Source organism: Ixodes scapularis, unplaced genomic scaffold, assembly GCF_016920785.2.
Source record: "Ixodes scapularis isolate PalLabHiFi unplaced genomic scaffold, ASM1692078v2 PGA_scaffold6__148_contigs__length_123643588, whole genome shotgun sequence".
NCBI lineage: Eukaryota > Metazoa > Arthropoda > Arachnida > Ixodida > Ixodidae > Ixodes > Ixodes scapularis.
The window spans coordinates 24936787-24960075 of NW_024609881.1; the positions used below are offsets into that span (position 1 = coordinate 24936787).

Here is a 23289-nt window from a genome sequence, read left to right on the forward strand (position 1 = left end):
TTGCGCTGTTTTAACCTTTTAAGTATCCCGTAATTAATTGAATAATACAGTATTATTCAAATTTGTTGGATTCGACGTAGAACTTGGAATAACCGCCACCTACCACCACTTAAAGCCCTTTTATCCTGGGAAAAGTGCAAAGTGGCGCCATTCATTGTTGCAGAAATGCTCGAGGCACGTGCCGCGCGCCACTTCTGGGATATTCATGGCGTCTGAAATCTAGCTCAGTGCTGCGCTGTGCCGCCATGATCTTCCCAAGGGCTGCAAGTTGCACGTGCCTCATGCATCGAAGAACCTTGCGCTACTTTTGAAACATGAAGGGGCTTTACCACCACCAACCCCGCCACTACTACGCGAACCGAAACCTCTTTTTTAGCTAACCTTGGCATAAACGACGACATGATTCTGACAACCAATACCAAAAGGAAAGCCGAAAGGATCCAATCCAATCCAAATCGTAGTTGGCGGAGTTGTGTGTGAAAAGAAATACACGTGCAACGTTGAAACCACGTTGTTTACAGTGTGAAGCGAAAAGTTTGTTACCGACAGCAAAATCTATTCAAAGCTTCAAGCGCCTTCTGACACAATAATGGTATGTTCCATGAAATTTACTGTTTTGTTGAAGACGCGAGAGTTGACTTCGCAAAACCTCCGTTTGCCGGCGGCTACCGCCGTAGGCCTACCAATGAAACGTTCAAAATACGATTATGTGAAGAGCGCGCCGCAGCTACCCCGAGCGTGCAGCCAGGACCCCGTCTGGGCGTGGAGTCCTACCCTGCGTAGATATGATTACCGCCTTTGAGGAGGATTGCTATACGCCGTCTCTGCTCGCCATCGTCAGCACCTCACTGGATAGAAGCGCCGAAGGCCGGACAAACTGAAGGAGGTAACGACAACAGCGCTCCTTGTTGCCGTTACCTCCTTCACTTTGTCCCTGTCCTTCGGCGCTTCTATCCAGTCATGAATCAACGAGCCCAACTGGACATTTTGTTGCACCTCACTGAGCTGCACAGTGTCATCGCGTTATCATTAGATTCGACTCGGCACGCCTTCATGACATCGATGATGGAGAAATTAATGACGCTAATGCCAACTTGGCCAACTATCCATCCCCTTGAGGGAGAGATGGGATCGTGTGACTCCCATCACCATGTTGTATTGCGCGGGCCCTTTAAAAGTGACAGGATCACGTGACTTGGTGGCCACGAGTTTGTCGTTAAACCCCAGCTGTGCCCCTCCCCCCCCTCGCAGTGCAGGCAAAATGCTCCAGGTATGCGAGATTTTTCACTCTCCTTCTTGTGGTTCCTACTCATGGCATCTCAATGTATGGTTCCGTGGTGAAAGCTTGGCCATCGCATTCTTAGAACTAACTCCGAAACAGTTGGCGCTCTAACAGTACTTTTATTTCCATCGATGAAATCAGATTTAATATCACTAAAGACGTCATAGTGAGTGTTTGGCCGATCGGGGAAGGTCGACCAAAGCGACGCTTTTGCTTGTGCACGTCGCCAGCTGACTGTTGCAACAGGAATTGGGTGTGTGTAGTCCAGTTGTCAGGTGTGTAGACGAAACGCTGCTCATTTCCAGGGGTAGAATGGCGAATTGTGGTCACAGCAAAAACACCAACCACAGTGTAAAAAGGCCCGGGTGTAGTAGCGCCGTTTCTGGAGGTGTTCAAACTTTTGTCCAAGTTTCTCATGCATGCCACCAGATGGCACCATGGTTGTCAAAGCCCACAAAGGACCTTCTGCTACGCGGGGAGTGAACCATTTGTCGACTACAGCGAAGCTTTGCACGCGGTAAACTGAATGCGACAGTTAAACATGGCACTTCGAAATGGCGGTGGATATTCCTGATGTTGTGTAAGGCTACTGACCATTCCAAAGAGGGTCTTCTGGCCGTTGTAATTTTTGGCGCTTTTGTGTATGGCACCCGCTTTCTTTACAAAGCCAGAAATTCGAACCTGCTGTACTGTTCAGATCACGCACTGGGCTGAGGAACGGTAATGTTGGAGTGTAAAAAACAGGACCTCAGATTAAGCGCACTACTCACGTGCAAGGAGCTTAGAATCAATCGCAATGGATAGGATGCTGAAGTTCTCTTGTTACAGCAATATGCTATTTGCTTATTAAGTACCCCCCGATTCCACATCAGGCGAAGTGCTTAACTCGTTTGCACAAACGAGTCTACTTTAAAATAGAGCAAAAATAAAAATGATGCATTATTCGCATACTTTTTATGAAGGTCGACGTTTCATCGCACTGAAAAAACTGTCACTCAAGCTTTCACGCACGTTAGGAACACAACTCGTACGCAGCGCTGAGCGCTGTGTGAGAGTCAAAGCCAATCGGAGCTCGGAGTGATATACAGTGAAATGCAGCTTGAACAAACTCCAGTTAAACAAACTGTTCAGATGAACAAACTTGCAACAATAAATACTTGGGAGGGTTCCTCAAGTCCTACCTGACAGAGTTTTCGTGTTACGCTTCGTCGAAAAAGTTGTACTTCGTCGAGCGTGACTATCTTGGGTTGAGGCCTAGGCGCTCCACAAGCATAGCTGAAAAGTAACAAATACATTCCAACCACAAATCTATGCTTCACAAGGCCTCTTCCCTGCGAGCGCTTTGGGCTGCTTTGCCACGTCCAACCACTTGTCTGCCAGTAAGGTTGGAGGCAAAAAGGATATGAATGTGATATTGTCTCTACCATTTAGTTACTCTAGTTACTCTAGCCTGCTCCTCAGGTTGTGGCAGTTTCTTGCTCTCCGAATTTCTGCTCCAGAGAGAGATATTGATGGAATGAAGCCCTGCAAAAGAAAAACGCTTTCAAACAATTAATTGCACGGTGCACCAGCGACACTTCTGGTGCCCCCTCCTTGGTTGTTGAGTCAATGAGTCCCCTAAAGGCCCAAACAAGCGCTTAATTGGTGTCCATGTCTCCGCTTCAGCACGCGACTGGCGATGAAGAGGGCAACTGCCCCCATGTGGACGTGCGCCCACCTGCGTCAGTCGGGCGCTACGCAGGGTCAACAGCGTGTTGGCACTGCACACGAGAAGGTTATTTAGAGCTTATAAACCTTCAGTTTTAATTTTACATTAAAGATTACTAACTGTTGATCCAAAACAGTCATATACCTTGCTGCGTCTGCTGCACGTTGACCAATCAGTGAAAGCTGGAAATGATGCCTAGCAAGTCAGTTCCAGCGTTGACGACAAGATCTGGCCAAAACGGACATTGACACTTCGCGCGCGTCGCATTGTTGCAGACGTTCTCAAACGATGCATCTGGATGCATCTGGATGCGGAGAGACGCGGACACTGTAGAGATGCGCGAAAAACTCCTTACATGGTCGGGGCTTCACAATGACCGGCGTTCTTCTGTGTCCCCAGGCAGACGAGGTGAACCCCAAAGCCTACCCGCTTGCGGACCCGGAGCTCACAACCAAGATCCTGAATGTTGTCCAGCAGGCCACCAACTACAAGCAGATGAAGAAGGGCGCCAACGAAGGTGAGGTCGTGAAGGGGCAATTCGGTACCGCCGGGAATATGAGGCTCGTGCATTGCTTCGCCGTCGGTGGACCTCAAACCTGCCCGAGCGGCAAGTGTGTGCGTCTTGGCTTCGCCACATGCCATACTGCGCTCACCCCTATGCTGACATTGCTGTGGAAGCTATGTGCCCGTTGGATGAGCCGTGTGTATATCTTTTGCCACGTGATCACGCTCCTGGCTCATGCTCAGGCGCAGAGGGCAAAGTTGAAGGGGAGGCGGTTGCTTAGTCTGGCGAGTGTGTAGCTCTCACTGAACCTTCAGCTCAGGGCTGAACAAAGTATAGTGTTGCACCCGTTGTGAGACACTTAAAAGGGCAGTAAAGTGGGTCTATTTATGGTCATAACTCATTCTATGGACCTTGAACATTCTAAGAAACCCGATTGATACGTGTCCGATTTCCCGAATTAAAACAGGATCAAAGGTCACAACGCAACATTTTTATACAATTCGGCACAGACACGAGAGCGTTTCATTGGACGTGCGACGGCCAATCGCGAGCGATTGCTTCTTGTGCAGCGAGGGGCCGGACCAAGGACGGGCCGTTTCTTGAATGTGTGCAATCCACTCGCAATTGGCTATCGCACGTCCGACAACACTCACTGGTTTCTTTGCCGAATCACGGAAAAACAGGTGTGTCGTGATCTTTAATCCCCTTTTAATTTGGGGAAGTTGGAAGCTTGTTAATCTAATCTCGGGTTTTTCTAAAATGCTTAGTGCCCGTAGATCAAGCTGGGGCCATAGATGGTTTCGGAAACCACTTCAGTGCCCCTTTAAAGGGGTAGGGAAATGAAATTTCGGCGCTCATTTTCTAGCTTCAATGTGTTGCATCTTGCACTCTAACCTCAAGAACACCAGTCTTCCGTTGAAAAGCACAAGAAAACTAATTTTAAAGCTAAATAAATGACTTTCAATGTGCACCTGATGGATGCATGCGGAGCCTATTTAGGAGGTAGTCTAGCAACGTTGTGGAATCTGCTACGTAGTCGTGACGTAGCAGATTCCTTCGGAGCAGCGCCGCTCTTTGGCATTTCAACGTTTTCCTTCTTAGCTTTCCTCCTGAACTCACAAATCGCGTATTTACCAACGGTCCAAGAAGACGGTAAGGAAGGACTCCCCTCTTCCTCGGACCCTCGTTCGTGCAACCGGAAACAACCATTCTCCCCCTAGAAGATTAGCCCGTCCCTCAAAGCTCGAACAAAAGTTGCTTTCCTCACCCCGTTCAGCCCTGAGCTGACAGTGTTGTGGAAGCTACGTGCTCCTTGCGCCAGTCACACGCTCGTCACCCCACGGCTACTTCGAACAGCTCGGTTGTAACGCGTTGACACTATTGACACCACCACAACGCTGACAACGCCACCAAGGGCAAAGCTCATAACCACGTCTGCCTTGCTACTCCACGAACGCGGGAAATCTTTTCTTTCTGTTTTTGTATGCGCCGGATATCCCATGACGCATCGCGCTCTCCGTTCGCTTCTCTTCGAGCGCTTGCTCGAGTGCACCGTTTGGAACGAAAAATATAGCCAATCGTTCAAAATACAAACGTGTGATTATCATTTACGGTTATTATACGACATGCTTGACTCATTTCCGAACGAAATTTGAATATTTCAATTTTTGTTTCCGTACCCCTTTAAAGAAGTGTGAACGGCAACGTGGATGCAACATGGTTGGCACCGATGTTACCGCCGTAGAATACCGCGCATCTGCCCTGTCCACATTAACCGCCCATTCCCAAATTTGTAAGGTCTGAGAAAATGTGCACAGTACATTTATATGTAAAATCAATGGCTGGACAAGCACCCATCCCCCATTATTTCAAGATTATCTCTAAATCTTGAGCGAGCTCTTGCCTTGTATTTTACGGTAGATCGTTTCAGTCGTAGAACTTTCCATGGACGTCGTTCCTTGAAGGACGTTAAAAACCGTGTCCATATTTTTGTAATGGTAGTGCACGTCGTTTGCCTCAGTCGCCGACGAGGTGAGGACGGCTGGGAGGAGCCTCGGTCGTCCCTCCTCCAGCGCGAGCTTCCGACCTTCGTCGACCTTGAGCGCGCGTGCGCAACCAAAGTACAAAATAAGGCATGGGGTACCTGGTGAAGACTGGGCAGTTGAGAGGCTTTCTCTGCCGTTCTCATTCTGCCAGCGACTATGCGGTGTGCAAGTCGGTCTGCTTCTTGCACAGGGATCGCGGTGACGTCGGAACGCCAAGCTCCGATTGGTTCGATCGGAAGGATAGTGGGTAGCCCCCGAGGCAGCTAGCATCCGGGTCTACCCACTATCCTTGCGATCAGAACCAATCAGAGCGCAGCGTTCTGACGTCGCCGCAACCCCTGCGCGGGACACGGGCAAACTTGCGCTCCGCATAGCTGTAAGTTGTGTACCGAAGCCAGATATTATCAGCTCTGCGCTTTATTTTATACTACGGTTAAATGGGTAAAAGTTCTTTTGTAGGCATTGAGGCGAATCTACGGTAAATGCATTGCGAGTGTCTTGCACCTTTAGCGGGCGAAGATTTGAAGCGTGTCTCGATACCCACAGTGATCCAAGGGAATGTGTTTTTAATGGAATAAGTAGCTTCTTTTTTTTTAAACGCTAAAATGCACATAACAGCCTCGCAAATTTTGAGAGTATTTTCACTTGAAGGCACAAAAAAAAGTATCCGACAACAGCAATAATGCCTCCTACTACAGTACATCCGTTCGCTCACAGACAACACGCGAAGAAGCCACCTCTCTAGACCAAAGTTCCACAACCAAGTTGATGTAACAACATTGAACGGTGCCGCGTAGGTTCATTAGTGATTGCTTTATACGAGGAAAGGCACCAACCTCATCTTCAGGCGGCATTGGGCGGTGCCTCGTTTCCCCACCGCTTGTCGATGCTAAAAACACTGGCTAGGTGGTGCAAGCTGCCCCCCGATTAAAGGGTTTAGTAATATGCGTTTATCTATCCATCCGTCCGTGTTGCAGCCACCAAGGCCCTGAACCGTGGCCTGGCCGAGATCATTGTGATGGCAGCTGACGCAACCCCCTTGGAGATCCTGCTGCACCTGCCGCTACTTTGCGAGGACAAGGTGCGCCCACGGGGATCTTTTGCCCTTGCACCTAGAGCCTCTACGTGGGCTACACCTCAGACTGACGACACTTTGGCCATCCTGTTGCTTAAAATCAGTGTTGCCAGTCATCCAAAGTTATTTGAAATCGCGGAAAACGATAGTCGGTACCATTGACGACTAAGCAGAACGATGTTGCCTAAGCTTCTCGACACTATGTCTCGAAGCCCATTCACACGAATGCACTTCTTACATTTTATTACTTTGCATTAACAATCGCCGAGACATCCGTGCTTTGTATGTCACGTGCAAGGCTACTTCTTTGGTTGATTGCTACGCTTCCTAGGAAGCGCGGATATTCCAGTGACTCTTGACATGAGCGGACGCGGCAAAGCCGTAGGGCTGAACTTTTGACGTCTAGCGGAGATGGGCGTGGGGCGCGGGTCAGGCACAAGTGCCGCACAGACACTTGGCCGAGACTCAGTTTCCAACTGATTGAAGACGAGTAGTAGCTGAACACTGATGCAGCACTGTGGATTGCAGCTTACGATAAGCTCTAACACGCCATACTCGGCGTCAGCTATTTTGCGCTATGTCGTCGAAGCTCGCATAGCTCCCAAGGTGCCATAGCCCCGCAGTGCTGCGAGAGCGCGTTGCTTTGTCCTGTTTCTCCGTTGCATCTGCCCGTGCCATTAGTTTTGGCAGAGTCAGAGCAGTGCAGAAGTTACACTAGCCTCAACAATGTAGCTTAGTATAGCTTGTGCCGAGTAATAGACAAGATATTTGTTGCTGTTGACAGCAGTTCCCTTACAATGTTTGCACTGGATAGACGAAGAGCAATGGTATGGCAAGCTGGGCTAGTTGGTGTTCGTTGATCATGACGTAAAGCAGAGCTAAACGGACAGAACAAAAGGAAGCAACGCTGGGCAAACACGTGCTGACTCACAGCTGAAATACAGACATAAAAAGCACTGTACAACGAGGCAAAAGAAAAAAAGGAAAGGAAAAACGTGAGGAAGAACGAAAAATGTAGGACAAGGCACAGGAATTTTAACTGGTAGTTTGGAAACAACCTCCGAAATTTCACTTGAACCTTTCATTGTACCATTTGTTTAAGGTTTTTTTTTCTTTAGAACTTTGCTTTATACATTACACTGCTGCAAATGCCTGCACATACAGCGCATGTAACTACGCTCGCGCATGCTCCTTGCTGCCTGGTAATTTAGCTAATGGTTCATTGCTGCCTCCTGTTCAGTTGCTACTTGCCTGAACAGTAGCTCACTGCACAATTTACATGCCTAGATTGGCCTCCGTCGTAACTCAAAACAGTACAACATTGATTCGTTGTCCAGACTGAATGCCTGCCACAAGTCGCCTTTGTCAACTGTCTGAGGTTAGGAAAGGTCACCTCCTCTGCGGCGTTCACTCGCTAGAGTGGAAAGAGTAGAGGGCTTGGCGGGAGAAGCTTGACCTACCTTTTTCAACCTGCAACAGGGTATAGAGTGGGCTCTCTTTTGGACTGTTTTCCCAGTGCTCCACTGACACTAGCCTAGCGCGAAGTATCCAAGCCCTCTTTGGGGGTCGTCGTGACCCCTCTGTAATGAGTGCTATGGGCCTTGAGGGGATTGAAATAAGTAAATAAATAAATGTAGGAGTTTTCCAGGTAACTCGGAATAACGAAACCCTGGACTCTACTTGCATTTTCGGCTATACGTTGACCACAGTTGCAAGCCGTTAAACGATTTCCAGAATTTGCAGTTTATATAGACGGACCTTGGGCTTAGGCTCAGTGCCTCGTGCCTGTTCAACCTTGAGCTTTGACAAACTTGGTTTGCCGTACTTGTAGTTCGAGGTTGGAATTTCCCGCAGGATGTACGTCATCAACTGAGTGGATGACGATTGGCCGTCACTTTGTGTTGAGCAATTCTTGTCGCACATCCTCGAACAGCAAAGTTATTGTCCCCTTTGTGCTTTCTTTCAGAATGTGCCATACGTCTTTGTGAGATCAAAACATGGTAAGCACCTTACTGATCATTATAGCGGAAGATTATAGGAGGAAGGACTGTATTCCTAAAGGGTGCCGTACGTTTTAAAGTATCCATTGGTATTTCCAAGGTTTATGCCTCTCTTTAAAGGGACACTGACACCCCCCAAAATTTTTTTTTCCTTTTTTGTCAGGCGATTTATTAATGTGTCGGAACACTACCCAATTAATATTTTGCTAGAGTCACGTATATTTTTAATGAAGCCAAAAAACGCAACTGCTCGAAACCGAAACTCCTGCACCGCACGGAGAAGTGCCCAACCCCCTATCTCCTATCTTTAGACGGCTAGCGCAACAGAGGTAGGTGCCGCTCGGCCTGCGTACTCGGTGAACGAGAACGATCCTGACGTCACGTTCACGTAGCGGCTGATTTCCAGTGTTGCTGGGGCCTGAAGCGGCTAGTTTTGGTTTTGTTGACCGCACACCAAACAAAACTTTGAGGCGTTGATATCTTTAAAACTACGCACAATAGCGAGAAAAAAAATTACACCATGCATTTCAGGGACGCTGAGTGCGCTAAAAACAGTCCTGATCCCAAAATCGAAAGTATGGATTGGAGTTGCCCTTCAAGCCTCTTGCGATCGGTTACAATGGGCTACGTAGCAGCACAGTCGGTTGTAAACAATCGCGAAAGGCTTAAAACAGATTTTAAGCGTCTCCAATTGTGGATGGTCCCTAATGTGCATGCAAGCACATTAGTGACCATCCACATGCAAGTCGGGAGTGTTCGAGGACTGCTCGACAGATTGTTCCAGCGCATTCTCTCGTGAGTGAGCCAGTCCCAACCTCTGATTGCAGCCCTGGGCCGTGCGTGCGGTGTGTCGAGGCCAGTCATTGCCTGCTCGGTGACAGTCAACGAGGGCTCCCAACTCAAACCCCAGATCCAGGGGCTGCAGCAGGAGATCGAGAAGCTCCTCGTCTGAACGCACGCCCGGGGCACCCTGTACCATACGCGTCTTTGCCCATCGCATCCCTTCTTATTTGCCATCTCGTTATTAAAGGACTCTCTCTGGTGTTGCCACATGTCTCGCCCCACAGAATCCACGCTTTTCTTTTTTTAGTGTCGGCCGACGAGCGTTTGGGTGTTGCCTCGCAATTTTAAGGTTTCTCATTTTGCGAGAAACCTGATGCTGCTCACTGCAATGTGATGTAATAATGTCCTACACCCGCTCCTTAATAAAGGAACACTGCATCGCCAAAATCTTTTTGGACGAGAAAGCAGGCACCAAAGTGTCTGGCCTGTGCAGACAAAGGTCTCGGCTTTTCTTTCTAAAAGTCTTGTGGCCGCGCTTTTTTTTTTTTTTTTTATTGATTTTGGCTTAATATTGTGGACAATTTTTCTAGGGATCGGAGGTGTTCATAATGATGATATGGACTGTAGTACCTCGAGCGTTGAGTCGAGTGCTACCTGGGGAGTCACTGACGAAAAGTGGCGTGTTTGGTGACCTCCCCCCAAAAAAGTGCCCATTGAAAGTGGAATAGTGCATTGTATAATGCCCTGCCAAGGTCTGTGCAATAGACCTTTTAAAAAATTTGCACCAGTGTCCGTCTGCCATAGCTTGCTCACATGCACCAAGCATGTATTGAACGCGTTGGCGTTGACTCTGCTCGGCTTGTATTCCAGACGAGAATCGAGTCGGTGTTTGGCGATCCAATCACGCGCTTTGTGTCCATGGGGGATCGGGCAAATACAAAATAAAAAGGAAATCGCACCCCCGCTTTTTCCCCCCAGCAACTGAGAGTCGCCAATTATCCTCTGGTCAACCTTGGGGGTTCTTTCCAACCCCAGACCCACTGAGAGACAAACAATGGCGACTGCCAATGTTGCATGTAAGATTTTTGAAAGGGTCTGTTGCTAGACACTCCTATCAAACTTTCACCAACTGTGCATTGAAGTGGTCCATTTATTAGAAAATTTCAAAGCGTAGTTTTGTTTCTGTAAAAAATTAGACCAACCGACTGGCGGACGTGTTCGCAGACGCCCGAAATAGTGAAGATAGATGCGACTGGAACCCTTTAAATCGGGCAACGGCTTGCGCTACGTAGCCAAAGCTTCTGCGAACACGTCCACCGTTGAGTTTGGCAAGTTTGCTGGTTTCGTTTTTTTACAGAAGAACCATGGCTTGAGATTGCACAAGGTGAAAGCCTGAGCTTCCTTTGTGCTCGTGCAAAATTTGGATGAATGGATGCTAACAGCTACACTCGTAGAGGGCGATAGCTTGCGCCACCTAGCCCAGAAGTTGGGAACCACAAGTATGTTTTTTTTGCCAATTTGCTTCCCCTCTGCAATTTCACAACTATCACCAGGGGCAGTGTGGGATAACACCAGGATGACTTTTGAAGGATCGAGCAAGAAAGCTAAAAACATCACTCCCCGCCTCTCGCCCAGGGAGGGGGAGAAAGTGGAAATAATGCTTTGGGGAAAGAAAGCTCGAGGTACACCTAAGCATTTCTTATGAGTTGTGAATGTGAAAGCATGCAAGCTGCTCGTCCCCTCCCTTTGTTGTCTGCTCTTCCACTCCCTTTGTCGTCTGCTGCGTACTAGCGCATGCGCGCTTTGGGATCTCTGAGCCATGGTGTAGTGGCCGATGGGAGCCCTGTCGACGCACGCTAGCCTATGGAACCGAAGGCGAATCGCTCCTATTGGGATCGTGGAAACCAGGAGCCGTTTTCGCGCTTCAAACTGATGACGTCGCCTCGTTCCATGAGATAAAAAAAAGCCATTCTACTCTATAAAGGTGCATTTCCACCGGCGATGTAAGCAGTCGCGCGATGCAACTAGATCACATTGCAAATAATTGGATGGCACACTGGCGTGCGCGATGAGCGAGTCCACCCAACGCCTTCGTTGGCTAGTCGTTTCTCGAAAGCTTTTGCTCCGAACACCGTTGATTAGATCAGCCGCTCCGCGACTAGATCGCATCGCAAAAAAGTCTGGTCGAGTAGCGACTGCTCAAATCTCATTGGTTTTTTTCCGCGATGGCCGCTTTTGCAATGAGAGCTATCACGGGACTGGGTGGAAATTCTTGGTCGCAATGGCATACATAGCACGTCCTTTACTTATAAATGACGTTGTTTTGAGCGAGAAGGCGTATAAAATTAAATAAACACGAAAAATACAATTTTACGCGACCCCTGGTGAGCGTTGTGGAAAGCTTGCTTCGTGACGTGAGCATTCTCATTCGCCTCAAAAGACGGACCGAGCCAAGCCAGGCGCTAAGCCGGATGGCGTTCGTTATTGTTAGTACCAGCCGCTTTGAGAACAGCCGCCGAGCGAACAATCAAGGCGAGCACCAACGAACGAGGAGAATGCGCGGAGGCACCAGGGGCGCTGGGGGCGCCGAGAATGCGCACGTCAGTTCCGCTACGCCTGCTCTCAGAAGGACTCGCTCGCGCCGGCGGCTTCCGGCCGAGGATTCGCTTTTCATCCAAAGAAATACAATAATTCGGGCCGCATCCGTCTGATTGAATATCGTTTTTAGGTACAGTACCATCCCGTGAAGCCCGCTCGGGCAATATTTATGAGATTTCAAATATCGGTTCAGCATCCCTTTAAAGGTGGATGACCAGTGAAGCTGTTTAGCACACGACACAGACCTGCCCCGAGGAGCCGGAGGAAACTTGACGCGCGACGGGACCGCCACCTCGGGAGAGTGGAAGGAAAGGAGACAAGGCTTGCAGGCGCTTGGAACGACGACAGAGAGAGGGCGGTGCGAGCGTAGACATGGCCGCCGACGCAGGTTGCACTAACGTTACTAAAACACTCGGTTGGGAAACTCGCCCTTGAAACCTGGGCCACTGGAGTCCACCGAGACCAAGCTAAATACGATAACAGTGCAACCCTTTAGCGACGAGTTGAAACAAAAGTTGCTTGATATGGCTACTGCAAGATGGCCCTGCCAGATGGCGCCACAGGCCTTTCCGTAACTCGACAGAACCGTAAGTGCAGCCGTGCAGTTCACGGAGTGGCTCCTATGGGGGAAATGGGAGTGTTGTGACCGCCATTAGCTCGGTACTGGGATAAGGATCGGCGCCACTTTTTCCGAGCAGGCTCTATGGCATTTTCTCAACTGAATGGTTCTAGTAACTTTGGGTCGCACTGAGAAACCTTTATTACCTACTTGAGAGTCCACTGATCTTGAAAATGGTGTGTTTCGGTAACTAATCTACTGAATAGCTAGATATTATATATAGCTAGATATAATAATATTATTATATTATTATTATTATTACCTATTGCTAAATTACCCAAGCATCAAGGAGAATGCAGGGAATGGTGTTGCGCCGCACGTGCCGGTGTCTGCAGCAGTAACAGTTATAAAGCAAATGCCGAAAACAGATGGCATCTTGCACGCGTGTTCGTCAACGCTTTATTTTGGGTATTTACTTCGAATCTTTTATACGGGGAAGACGTGCACGAGCGGGCGGTGCGAGCCGTGCGAGCGTACTGTTTTTTGGTCACGCACACGAAAAATCCACGGGAGCTTTGCTGTAAAAAGTAGACTAGGCAGGTGACGGTAAATGAGCAGACCTAAATATTTATTTTTTACACGCCGATTCTGTGACCGGGGTGGCGGGCCGAGGGCGTCCGCAGCACTCTCTTGCAAAAATGCGGATCAATGTTGGGATCAACGAGACGTCCGATTGGCTAGATGGCGCAAGCGCTCGCCCAATTCAGGGGTTTCAGTTTTAGCAGTGTCTGAGCAGTGTTTATTCCTCCATCACTCATACCAACGAGGGGGAACGGGGGGAACGTTCAGGTGGTTCAGGCAGTTTCAGGTGCATTCGGGCTGCTGTTGGAGGCCGAAGCGAGTGAAGTTGAGGTCGGTATCACCTTCAAAGGCTTCCCGACATTCAGCAAAGAGGTACTGCTGCAGCACATCTTGTTCTCAAAGGCGCGCGCAAAGATTAGCGGGAATGCGTGTTCAGGGAGCCTTGCATACGCTCCCTAGGAGGCAAAAGTGAGCCGCAAAGATCGGAGGAAGTCGTGTCCCGTTTGGGAACGTTGAACGCTCACCTTTGAAGCTTGAACCATGTTACGTTCGGTACCTACAAGTGAATTGCAACGTCTGTCATCTCTTCTACTCGAGTGAGAGCTGACGCAGTGATGCGGATGCAACATCCTCCGAAATTTCGCGCTCCATTGCAGACGATACACGAATGCCGGAAATGTGATAGGAGCTTAGCAGCGCCCAAAATGTTAGCAGAACGATGAACCAACATCTAGCAAACCTAATTTGACGACGGGCTAGGGCGTGCGTAGACTTTAAGATTTTAAATGAAAAACACCGATAAACGTCCGCAAGAGTCAAAAATACATATTGTGTTAAAAGGTACGGAAGGCAAATTTCAGGGCCTATTTATGTGTGTAGACGTGGTCTCCTTTATGGCAGCAGCTCACAAACACAAGTCTTTCGTCCGTAAACCCAAGAAAAAGTTTTTAAATAATTTCCGAATACAACCAAATAATTGAAAAACCACAAAAAAAAAAAAAAAAAGTTGCTTGTAGGTTTATACAAGCCTCGACGGGTTACCTGTATAGCCTCGACGGGTGACCTGTCTCTTAGCTGTAGATGAGAAATTTAGCCAGTGCAGTACAACTGCTAACCTGGGGTTTTTAACGTGCATCACGCTGTAGCGATTACACCAAACGCGTGCCGGTATGAAACTCCTCCAGATCGAACCCAGGAGGTTTTGCAGCGCAGGCTTTCACTTCACGCTTCGAGCTGACACGCGTTAGCCCACTCGGCCACCGATCCCCCTTGGGGGGCCGAGCTTTGTTGGAATGTCTTGCGTCACACATCCATTAGGAGCAGCGCCACGGCGCAGCATGTCTGATGCAGGCGTGCCAGGACCGTGTATTGGGAGAGTTAGGCCATTCATTCATTTGAATAGGCGAGCATCTTGTTGCGAACCACAGGTTGCGAAACAGTTGCGAGCTTTAAGAATGCGACTTGACTAATTTAAGCCGTTTTAGCATTGCTGGAGTAAAAAGGTGTAACCCTTGGTGACTGAAAACTTGGCGCATGTGAGGTTTTTGTCACGTCCATATTCAACGGTAGAATAAACTAACAAGCGCTCCAAACTGATCATTGCTGCTCTAAGATTGAACGCTTCTATTTCACACTTTAAATGTTGTCTCCGATGTTGTGACGCCGAGGTCTGCTGATTGGTCTATGCTGTGTCACACTTTTAGTGTATGCTCTAACCGCGGGAAAGGGGGGCGGGATATTTGGCGCTGGCGGCGGCCTTTGCTCCGTCCATTGGCCAAGCTCTCCCAGATATGGCTATGAGGCGTGCGGGAGCGAGCGGCGCTTGCCGCACCTCTCAGTTCTGGTACACCATACCTCAGGTACTCCCACTTGGCACGATTGTAACATGTTGACGATAAAGCTGGTGCCTCCTAGTGACAACAGTTGTAATTATGGCACCCTTGGCTGTTTATGGGCCCGTGAGTTGTGAGTATGACGTAACAGGCAAATATCCCAAGATGCATTGTGCCGCCTCGATTGCTGATTTTAAGCACTCACCAGAATCCGTTGGTTGGAAAGAAAAATATAGCCATCCGCTGAAAATGTGAGCATGTGATTATCATTCACGGATATCGTCGGTCATATTTCACCCATTGTGAAGTGTTCCGGAGATATTTCAGGTTTCGATTCTGTACCCCTCTAAAACCAAAACATACCAATTACTGAAAAAAATAAAAAATTGTTAGCTTGGATATTTTTTAATTTGGCTCGGAAACCCCCTCTTCACCTTCGTTGGGTGTGTCACCTGCACCGGTGTGCCCCGTCGTCTTCGATCAAGTGCACCGGTGCGCACCCAGACGTCCTTGATCAACGGAGCGCACCCTCCTGGGGCGGTTTTTCATTGCCCCGATGATCACCAAAAAAATTTATAACTTGAAGTAGAGTACAAAGTAAATGAGAGGTTCTGTACTTCAAATAAAGTAGTATTTTCACCAGTAGTTTCCACGGAGCATCTGATATCTCAAGAAAAATTCCTGAAAAAATGGATGAGATTGAAATTTCTTACGACAGAATACTAAATTTGGTGAACGTATTAAAGGTCAACAAAGCAAGTGGTCCGGACGGTATACCCGATCGTGTTCTCGCATCAGGCTCTATAATCACCTCATCCCGCTTAGAAATCCTTTTTAAAAAGTCTCTCTCGAGTGGACGGCTTCCTAGCAAGTGGAAAACAGTGAACATAGTGCCCATACATAAAAGTGGCCCAAAAGACCATGTCCAAAACTACAGACCCATTTCCCTGCTTTGTACGTGCTCCAAAGTAATGGAACAGAATCTACAGCAACATTTTTAATCACCTCGAAAAAAACTCCTATCTTACTACTGCACAAGACGGATTTAGAAAGGGATTTTCTTGCGACACTCACGCAGTTGGTTGAGTTCCACCATGACCTTGCAACTTCATTTGCTAACGGGCTACAAGTAGATTGCATTTTCCTTAATTTTCAAAAAGCATTCGCCACAGTATCTCACACATTCATTATTGCGGCGATGTCAAAACGACTCCGACCTCTGATTGGCTGTGATTGAAAGGATAGTGGGTAGACTGGAATGCGAAATGCCTTGAGGTGTATCCACTATTTTTTTCAATCATCCAATAAGAGCTCAGCATCCTGACATCATGGCAACCCCTTGCACTCTGCATAAAAAAGCCGATTTTTCCGATGGCCGATGGTTGTTGGGAAAACATGGAACAATGGCCATGTTTGTTAGCCTTATTCAGAGATGACTGTTAACTAAGTATTGTCACGAATCAAAGTGGGACATGAATGTGAAACTTAAAATAAGCATTTAATGAGGCAAACTAGTGCCTACAAACTTAAAGGGAAAAGTACCTGCATCTAGCGTTGGAAACAGAAGAGCCACTGTCCCGAAGCAGCACGTCACCACGGCTTTAATACGTATGGTACGTTCACAAATGTTCCAAACCAAACAAAAACACAATGATAGCCGACATCGGACTGGAACTTTCCAGTAGAGTACAAATCATCAAAGAAAGAAACACGTCGAGCGGGGTTCGAGCCTTGTTCATCCGCATGGCAGCCGCACATGTTGTCAACTCCACCACGCACAAGGCGATATAACTTAATTTTCTTTCCTTTGTCCGTAGTTCTACAGGGGTGGTCCACTGCCCTCCTGTGTTCTTGCTTTATTTAACAAGGTGATTACACAACGGCACGCCGGTACAGTGCCCATTCGTGTTGACTTGGGCAGTGACAGGGTGGAAAGCTCAGAATGCCCGAGTTCTGTGGTGCGAGATATCAGTTTACGTGCACTGAGCTGCTATGCGCTATCCTACTTGGCTGCCGAATCAATGAAATGGCGCTCAATGAAATGTCGGGCCCCGCGCTGTTAGTTACGTTGGTAGTGTAATTATCACTTCTGCGTGATGCATGTGAAAAATCCCATGTAGCAGGTGTCTTGCTCTTGCTGAAGTGCCCTTCAGCTATAGCTTCATTCGATTTACCTGCATCTCCTGCACCAGTAAAGAAAAGTGTAGGGCGGTTTACTTCCAGTCGTATTCGAATACGCGTATCGGAAGTACACTGCCCTACACCTTTCTGCTCCGGTGCAGGATGTGTAGGCAAATCGAACAAAGTTAATGTTGAAGCAGCATCACTTGCGACCTATCAAGGACAGATGGATCACGGGTTCTGCTGGTTTATCTTGGCCAGGGAGAAGCACTTCAGTCGGGGTATTTCATGTCGATTTGACGAATATCCGCACATTTAGTAGCTTGAGAAAGGTTGTCGTTTTGTATGTGTAGACACTATCTTAAAACATTGCACATTGACGTAACAACTTGTTTTACAACGATCCTCTAAAACCACCACGTAATTTTCTTATTAGTGACGGATATGTACCGTACTGGCAATGCGACAGAGAAAACAAGTGGGTTGTTTTTAACAGGCCTTCGAACTTTAGGTCAGGTGGCGCAAGCTACTACTTTACAACAAGGCACACAGGAGTTGTTTCCTCATCCGTTCGTCATCATAATCTCGGAAATATTTTGGTTGTGTCTCGAATGTATTATCCTCGTAGCTCTCTGATTAGCTTGATGCACTTGCAGGCTGTGTCTGCCTTGTTCTGAATTACTCTCATTGCTCTTTGCATTTAATCGTAGGCATCTCAAGTGGTTTCATGCGTCCTTCGTGATCGTATGGGCCTCTTTATGAATCTGACCGCAGACATCAATGCGAATGGAACCGATTCAGTCTTCAAGTGTCGGTGAGTTCTCATTTCAACCTCTTTTGATAAACATAGAACCAAGGGCGTGCTTTGCCCATGTGTGCAATACACCTGCCAGGCTTTCTAAAAGTTAGTGCGCGCTTTCTAACAAAATAGTGGATATGGCGACATCGGTTTCAGGCACGAGCAGAAGGCATGAAGCTCGCTGCCAATTGAGCAGAACGACGCATGACTCAAGAAAATGACTGGAAAATTTTCTATCTCGTCTCGTCGATAACGACAACAGGACACGCGTAACTTTGACAGATGACACTTTTATTTGTAATCCACTCCACTTTACTTTTGTGTGTGACGGTAAGATGACGCAATCATTGTTGATCCAAATTACCGTGCAATTGATCGCGTTTGAAAGGGGGGCACGTTCAACGGACGAAGAAATACTGCTTTAAGGGGGGACACCACCCAAAAACGTGAATGTTTTAACCACTTGTCTGATTTAAACGACATTTACAGGGCTTGTTTCTGTTGATGTTGACAACATTTCTGCCAAGCTTTGTTAACTTGGGTGAAGTACAAAAAAAAAAAAAGTAGCAAATGTTCAAAGCATTGAGCATGAAAAATTACAAAAATAAAAAAATACAAGCTCTATGCTATCTTTTCCTTTAAATTTCTCCTCAGAAAAACTCATAAAATTAATCCAAGTTACGTAATAACAAAACAATAGTTTTCGAAATGTGAAATTTATGCCAAAAAGTGGAATGGAGGAAAATGTTTTCAAAGTGCTCCAACCTTTACCCTTTCTTAAGCATCGGTGGACCGAATATAATTTTTAAAAGATTAACTATTATGTAGTATAAACTAATGAAACTTTCTGGGAATACTCTCAGATGTTGGTGAATGTGACATATTTCAAAATCAACTTTTTTGCAGAAATTGTTTTTTCTGGGTAGTGTCCCCCCTTACAGACGTCATTTCAGAGTATTCTTTATCGAAGACTGCAGAGAAGCAGATGGAGTTCAGTGAGTCAGCATGGCAGTGGCATCACTCTGTCATCTCATTTCACCACGGCTTCCAAAGCACTTTAAAATTTCCCCCAAAATAACCACCGCAAAAAAAATAAAATGAAATGCTCATGTTGCACTATTTTGCCGATAGCGTGGGTCCACGATGAGCAACAAACCCACAAAGAGAAGCCATTGGCGCTGACGAAGCATGTCGACCATACTCTTGGTGTTGCTAGACCCAATGGCTCGATGATGTGGCCACGCTGAACATTTTGACAGCTCACTGCGCAATGCCAGCATTCGGCGCCTGCATTGCGTCGCCAGCCGTTCTCATTGTTATCTTGAAAAAAAGATAGTTCATCAAGACGTGACGTCAAAGGGAATCGGGAAGCGATTGGTTTCGCTCTATATGTGGAGACTACGAATGCGACCTCCAGACACCGATGGGCGGCGCCACTGATCAACCTTATCGAGGTGGTGCGCGCGTTGTGCGCATTACAAGCTCGACTTCACCGCTACGCGGGAAAGCCCTCCACTTGTGTCCCATAGTCGGGAAACTCGGCTGAGAAGACGCCAAAATGCCCACAATTCCCCCCCCCCCCCCCCCCCTACTTCATCTGCCATGTCGATGACTGTGTCGTCATTTTGGGTGTTGGAATGGACGGCGCGGCTGGTGAGACTGGCGTAGCAGGTCCTTTCATTGGCGCTGGACGAGGGCTATGGCTGGTTCAAGATCGCGCTTGTTGAGCCGGTTAATGCATGCACTAGTGGAACTGCTGCGCCATTTGCACCAAACTGTGCCAGTACAAACAGCCTGCTACGTGTTGCTCCAAAGGCTGTATTTCTGCACAATTTGTGCCATGTCTGCACCAAAGGGGAGCTGTTCTCGAAAAGGAAACAAAATATAAAAGATATAAAATATAAAAGAAACAAACATAAAAGGAAATGACGCTACTGAAAATAAAAAAAAGTAGTTTTTTTATTTTATTTTTTATTTTTATGTATTATGTGCAAGGAGAATATTATAATTTTCGAATAGTAGTTTCAAATAATATGCCATTCATACTTTTTGAAGTGTTAATCGTGGCGGGTTAACCCTACTAAATTACAAATAGCGCTAGGACAAGGACAGACGAAGAGGACAGGACAGGCGCTAACTCACAGCTGACGGTTTTATATACAACGTTAAAGAAGAAGGTGAAGGAAGTGTCTGGAGCTGAAAAAAGAAGAAATAAATCTGTTTCTAGCTGGGGCACTCTAAGAAGATTGTTAGACTAAAAAGGCTACTAATTTGTAATTTAGTATGTATAACCAACTAGCCCGCCAGAATATCTTGAAGCGGGTTAACCCCCATGAGCGCGCTTCTCCTCAAGCACAAGTGCACTACAGAGAAGCAATACTCACGGAGCCGATAACGCGATCTTGCGACTCACTTTGCCACAGCGAAGTGAGTCACTTATTGTTATTGTTAATATTTATATTGCAGTAAAATCTTCCAAGTTTAACTGTGGCTGTTATGCGAGGATATATGCTAGGCACCGATGTTCTAGCAACCCATTTTCATTAATTGTGTTTTTATTTTTTTTAAAATTCAGAATTAAAGAAATTATTTTTATATAGCAAGAAGATTTATAAATCCCCTCAATTAAGTATGACTGGGCTCCTTTATAGGTTTAATTTTATGTCAAATCTGTCCTTTACTTGCCATCCCAATGTAGGTATTGGACTTTCTGAGGCCACAGCCTATAAATATATCTACATTAAATTTAACAGAGCTCATGAGTGTGCAATTTGAAGCTCCGAACCAACCTTCGCGAGTTCAGCCGAATTTTCGTTTAAGCATGGCGTGACAGTAGGGAAAGGCGTGGAGAAATGCGCAGCAACTATTCAGTATTCAATTAAACTGTATTCGGTCAAAAACACTATTCACTTTGAATTCGCTTCGATCCCAAAGTCCAATATTTGCACATGCCTAACGAAGAGTTATCGGCTTTTGTGCGAACCGCACTCACCTTGGTCACAATGAATAGCTAGCGCTATTCATTGTGATTGGTTAGAATAGCTATATGCTCCACTTATCTGCTCTCTGAACAGTAGCAGGTTGATGACGAGCAAAAGCAGCATGATACAAACAGACTGAAGATGCCATTGGTTTTCCTAATAGGTTAATTGAGACATCTACAAAATTACCGCGCTATCATTGTTCAATAAATAAATAAATATCTAGCGGCCAGGTCCCCTGAGGTATGACACTTTAATTAAATAGTCTCCTTTTGTGGCGACAACCCAATCCAGACGCTCTAAGCATCTCAACAAACCCGAAACCACAACTGTGGGTAGCTTATTTCCTCCTTAAAAGCGTGTTTAAAAATCTCAACACGCCCTTTTTGGGAAGACTTTTCTTCCGAGTGAAGTGGTCGACGAAGGGCGCTTGTCGGCGAGTTGCAAGCGATGGCTTCGCCCGCAGAGAAAAGGAGGAGTCTTATCTGAATCTGTGCCTATCGGACTCTCTTCGAAATGAGTTATAATAAAATCATTCCGAATCTGCGCATATTGTAGAGCTTTCATTGGTCCAGACAATGTAGTACTTGAGAAAAAAGAGTCCACATGTTTTTCTATTGCTCTGAGATGATTAGGCAGTTTTGTAATATAGGACTTGGTATATGTAGGAGCTAATGCATTTTAAACAATATAAGATCAAAAAAAGCCTTTTTTGAAAATGACTTCAGTGCCCTTTTAATGCTGTTCATGTAATAGGACAATTAATGGAGTTAATTGTATTTGAGCGATTCTGTGAACAAAAATAAAAAGGGTTGCAATATATTAAACCACTCAGCTGAAGTTGAACTGCAGGAATGGCTACTTATTTCTAAATCAATTGGCTATCTTGGTTGGACTTTTTTGTCTCCTAATTGACAGTTTTTCTTTTAGGCAATGAAGCTGCATCATTGGGGGAGACCAGTTGCCCTCTGAAAGCCACTGAGGACATCTGGTTTGGATGCTGTTCCTGCGCCTACTTCACCAGAGATCAGCGTCAAATTGTGAGCCACCTGGTTGCCCATGGTGATGAACAAGCCAAGTGCCACGACCCCCTCATGTCTCCTGGCTCTAGGTCCAAAGTGCACATCAACACTCATATGCACAGGGGTGTTAGGTTCTTTAAGTGCAAACTATGTCCTCAAGCCTTTAATTGGAAATCCAATTTGACCAGGCATAATCTATTGCACACAGGTGAAAAACCTTATAAGTGCAAACAGTGTCCCCGAGCCTTTGCTCAGTCTGGCAGTCTGGTCTACCACAACCACGCACACACAGGCGAAAAACCATTCAAGTGCAAGCTTTGTCCCCGCGCCTTTGCTCGCAGTTCATATTTGATGGCACATAATCGAACACACAATGGTGACATCGCTTATAAGTGTAAGCTGTGCCCCCAAGTTTGTACAAAGTATTCCCAACTGAGAATTCATTATCAGGTACACAGTGGTGACAAACCTTATAAGTGCAACTTATGTTCCCAATCCTTTGCACGGAAGTATACTTTGAGCTGTCATAATCGAACGCATACAGGTGAAAAGCCGTTCAAGTGCAAGTTCTGCTCCCAAAGCTTTTCTCAGAACTCCAGTCTGATCCGCCATAATCGAAGACACAACAGTGAAAAACCTTGAAAATACCTACAATGCCCCAAAAGTTTTTCTGTGAATTGGAGTCTGATCCACGAGATTCAAATGCACGTACCATAAAATTCTGTAAGCACACACTCCCTCCAGAGGTCGCCCATCCCGTGTCTCTGGCTAAATATCTGTAACATCAAAATGGTGAAACACTGCCCACCCCTCAATTTCTGTCGGGCGTCATGCAGTATTTGATGGGAATAGAATCAATTGCACGGTCCGCGGTACCGGCGTGTCTGACAAGCGAATTCATGGCGTTTTTCCGCGTTTTTGTCTGTGATTTGTGCTCGTGATATCAGCTCGTGTAACACGCGAGTTGTTCCCGCATGTATATTGCATCTTGGACGTCGAATCTGCTGTGTCCACGATCTGTGACGTGCAAGTTTGTAGCAGACTCCCGCATTTTAGCCTGCGATCTGTACACAATATCAGTTCCCGTGACAGGCAAGTTTGTAGCAGGTTCCAGCGTGTTTTTTGCACCATAAATCTTGAATCTGCTGCGTACGAGATCTGCAGTATCCAGTCCTGTGACATGCGAGTTTTCAGCGGGTTTCCACGGGTTTTTCGCTCCGTGAAACACGAATCTGGTGCGTCCGCAACCTGCGGTATCCTTTCTCGTGACGCAGGAGTTCATAGTGAATTCCCGCGTGTTTATCGCATCGTGAAACACGAATCAGCCTTGTCCGCGATCTGCAGTATCAGTTCCCGCGTCATGTGGTTCGCGGCAGGTGCCCCTATGTTTATCATAA

At 46.8% G+C, this 23289-nt stretch overlaps 2 protein-coding genes across 2 annotated transcripts; both read left to right on the forward strand.

Moving 5' to 3' along the window:
• Positions 1-447: 447 nt before the first annotated feature.
• LOC8052153 (NHP2-like protein 1) lies at positions 448-9667 on the forward strand. Its single transcript, XM_029967296.3, has 5 exons — positions 448-592; positions 3390-3507; positions 6518-6621; positions 8582-8615; positions 9443-9667. Exons 1-5 carry the CDS (start codon positions 590-592, stop codon positions 9565-9567), a joined length of 384 nt encoding a protein of 127 aa, XP_029823156.1. The 5' UTR covers positions 448-589; the 3' UTR covers positions 9568-9667.
• Positions 9668-13404: 3737 nt separating this feature from the next.
• On the forward strand, positions 13405-22649 carry LOC115309130 (zinc finger protein 383). Its single transcript, XM_029967306.4, has 3 exons — positions 13405-13509; positions 17801-17904; positions 21801-22649. Exons 2-3 carry the CDS (start codon positions 17871-17873, stop codon positions 22532-22534), a joined length of 768 nt encoding a protein of 255 aa, XP_029823166.2. The 5' UTR covers positions 13405-13509; positions 17801-17870; the 3' UTR covers positions 22535-22649.
• The last annotated feature ends 640 nt before the right edge of the window (positions 22650-23289 follow it).

What these genes read in the sequence shown, in the direction of transcription:
- LOC8052153 (XM_029967296.3), top strand. An exon ending in GAAGAAGGGCGCCAACGAAG is followed by an intron (nt 3,508 to 6,517) that starts GTGAGGTCGTGA and finishes TCCGTGTTGCAG; the next exon opens with CCACCAAGGCCCTGAACCGT. An exon ending in CGCTACTTTGCGAGGACAAG is followed by an intron (nt 6,622 to 8,581) that starts GTGCGCCCACGG and finishes GCTTTCTTTCAG; the next exon opens with AATGTGCCATACGTCTTTGT.
- LOC115309130 (XM_029967306.4), top strand. Translation starts at nt 17,871, where the DNA reads ATGCGAATGGAACCGATTCAGTCTTCAAGTGTCG. An exon ending in GATTCAGTCTTCAAGTGTCG is followed by an intron (nt 17,905 to 21,800) that starts GTGAGTTCTCAT and finishes TTTTTCTTTTAG; the next exon opens with GCAATGAAGCTGCATCATTG.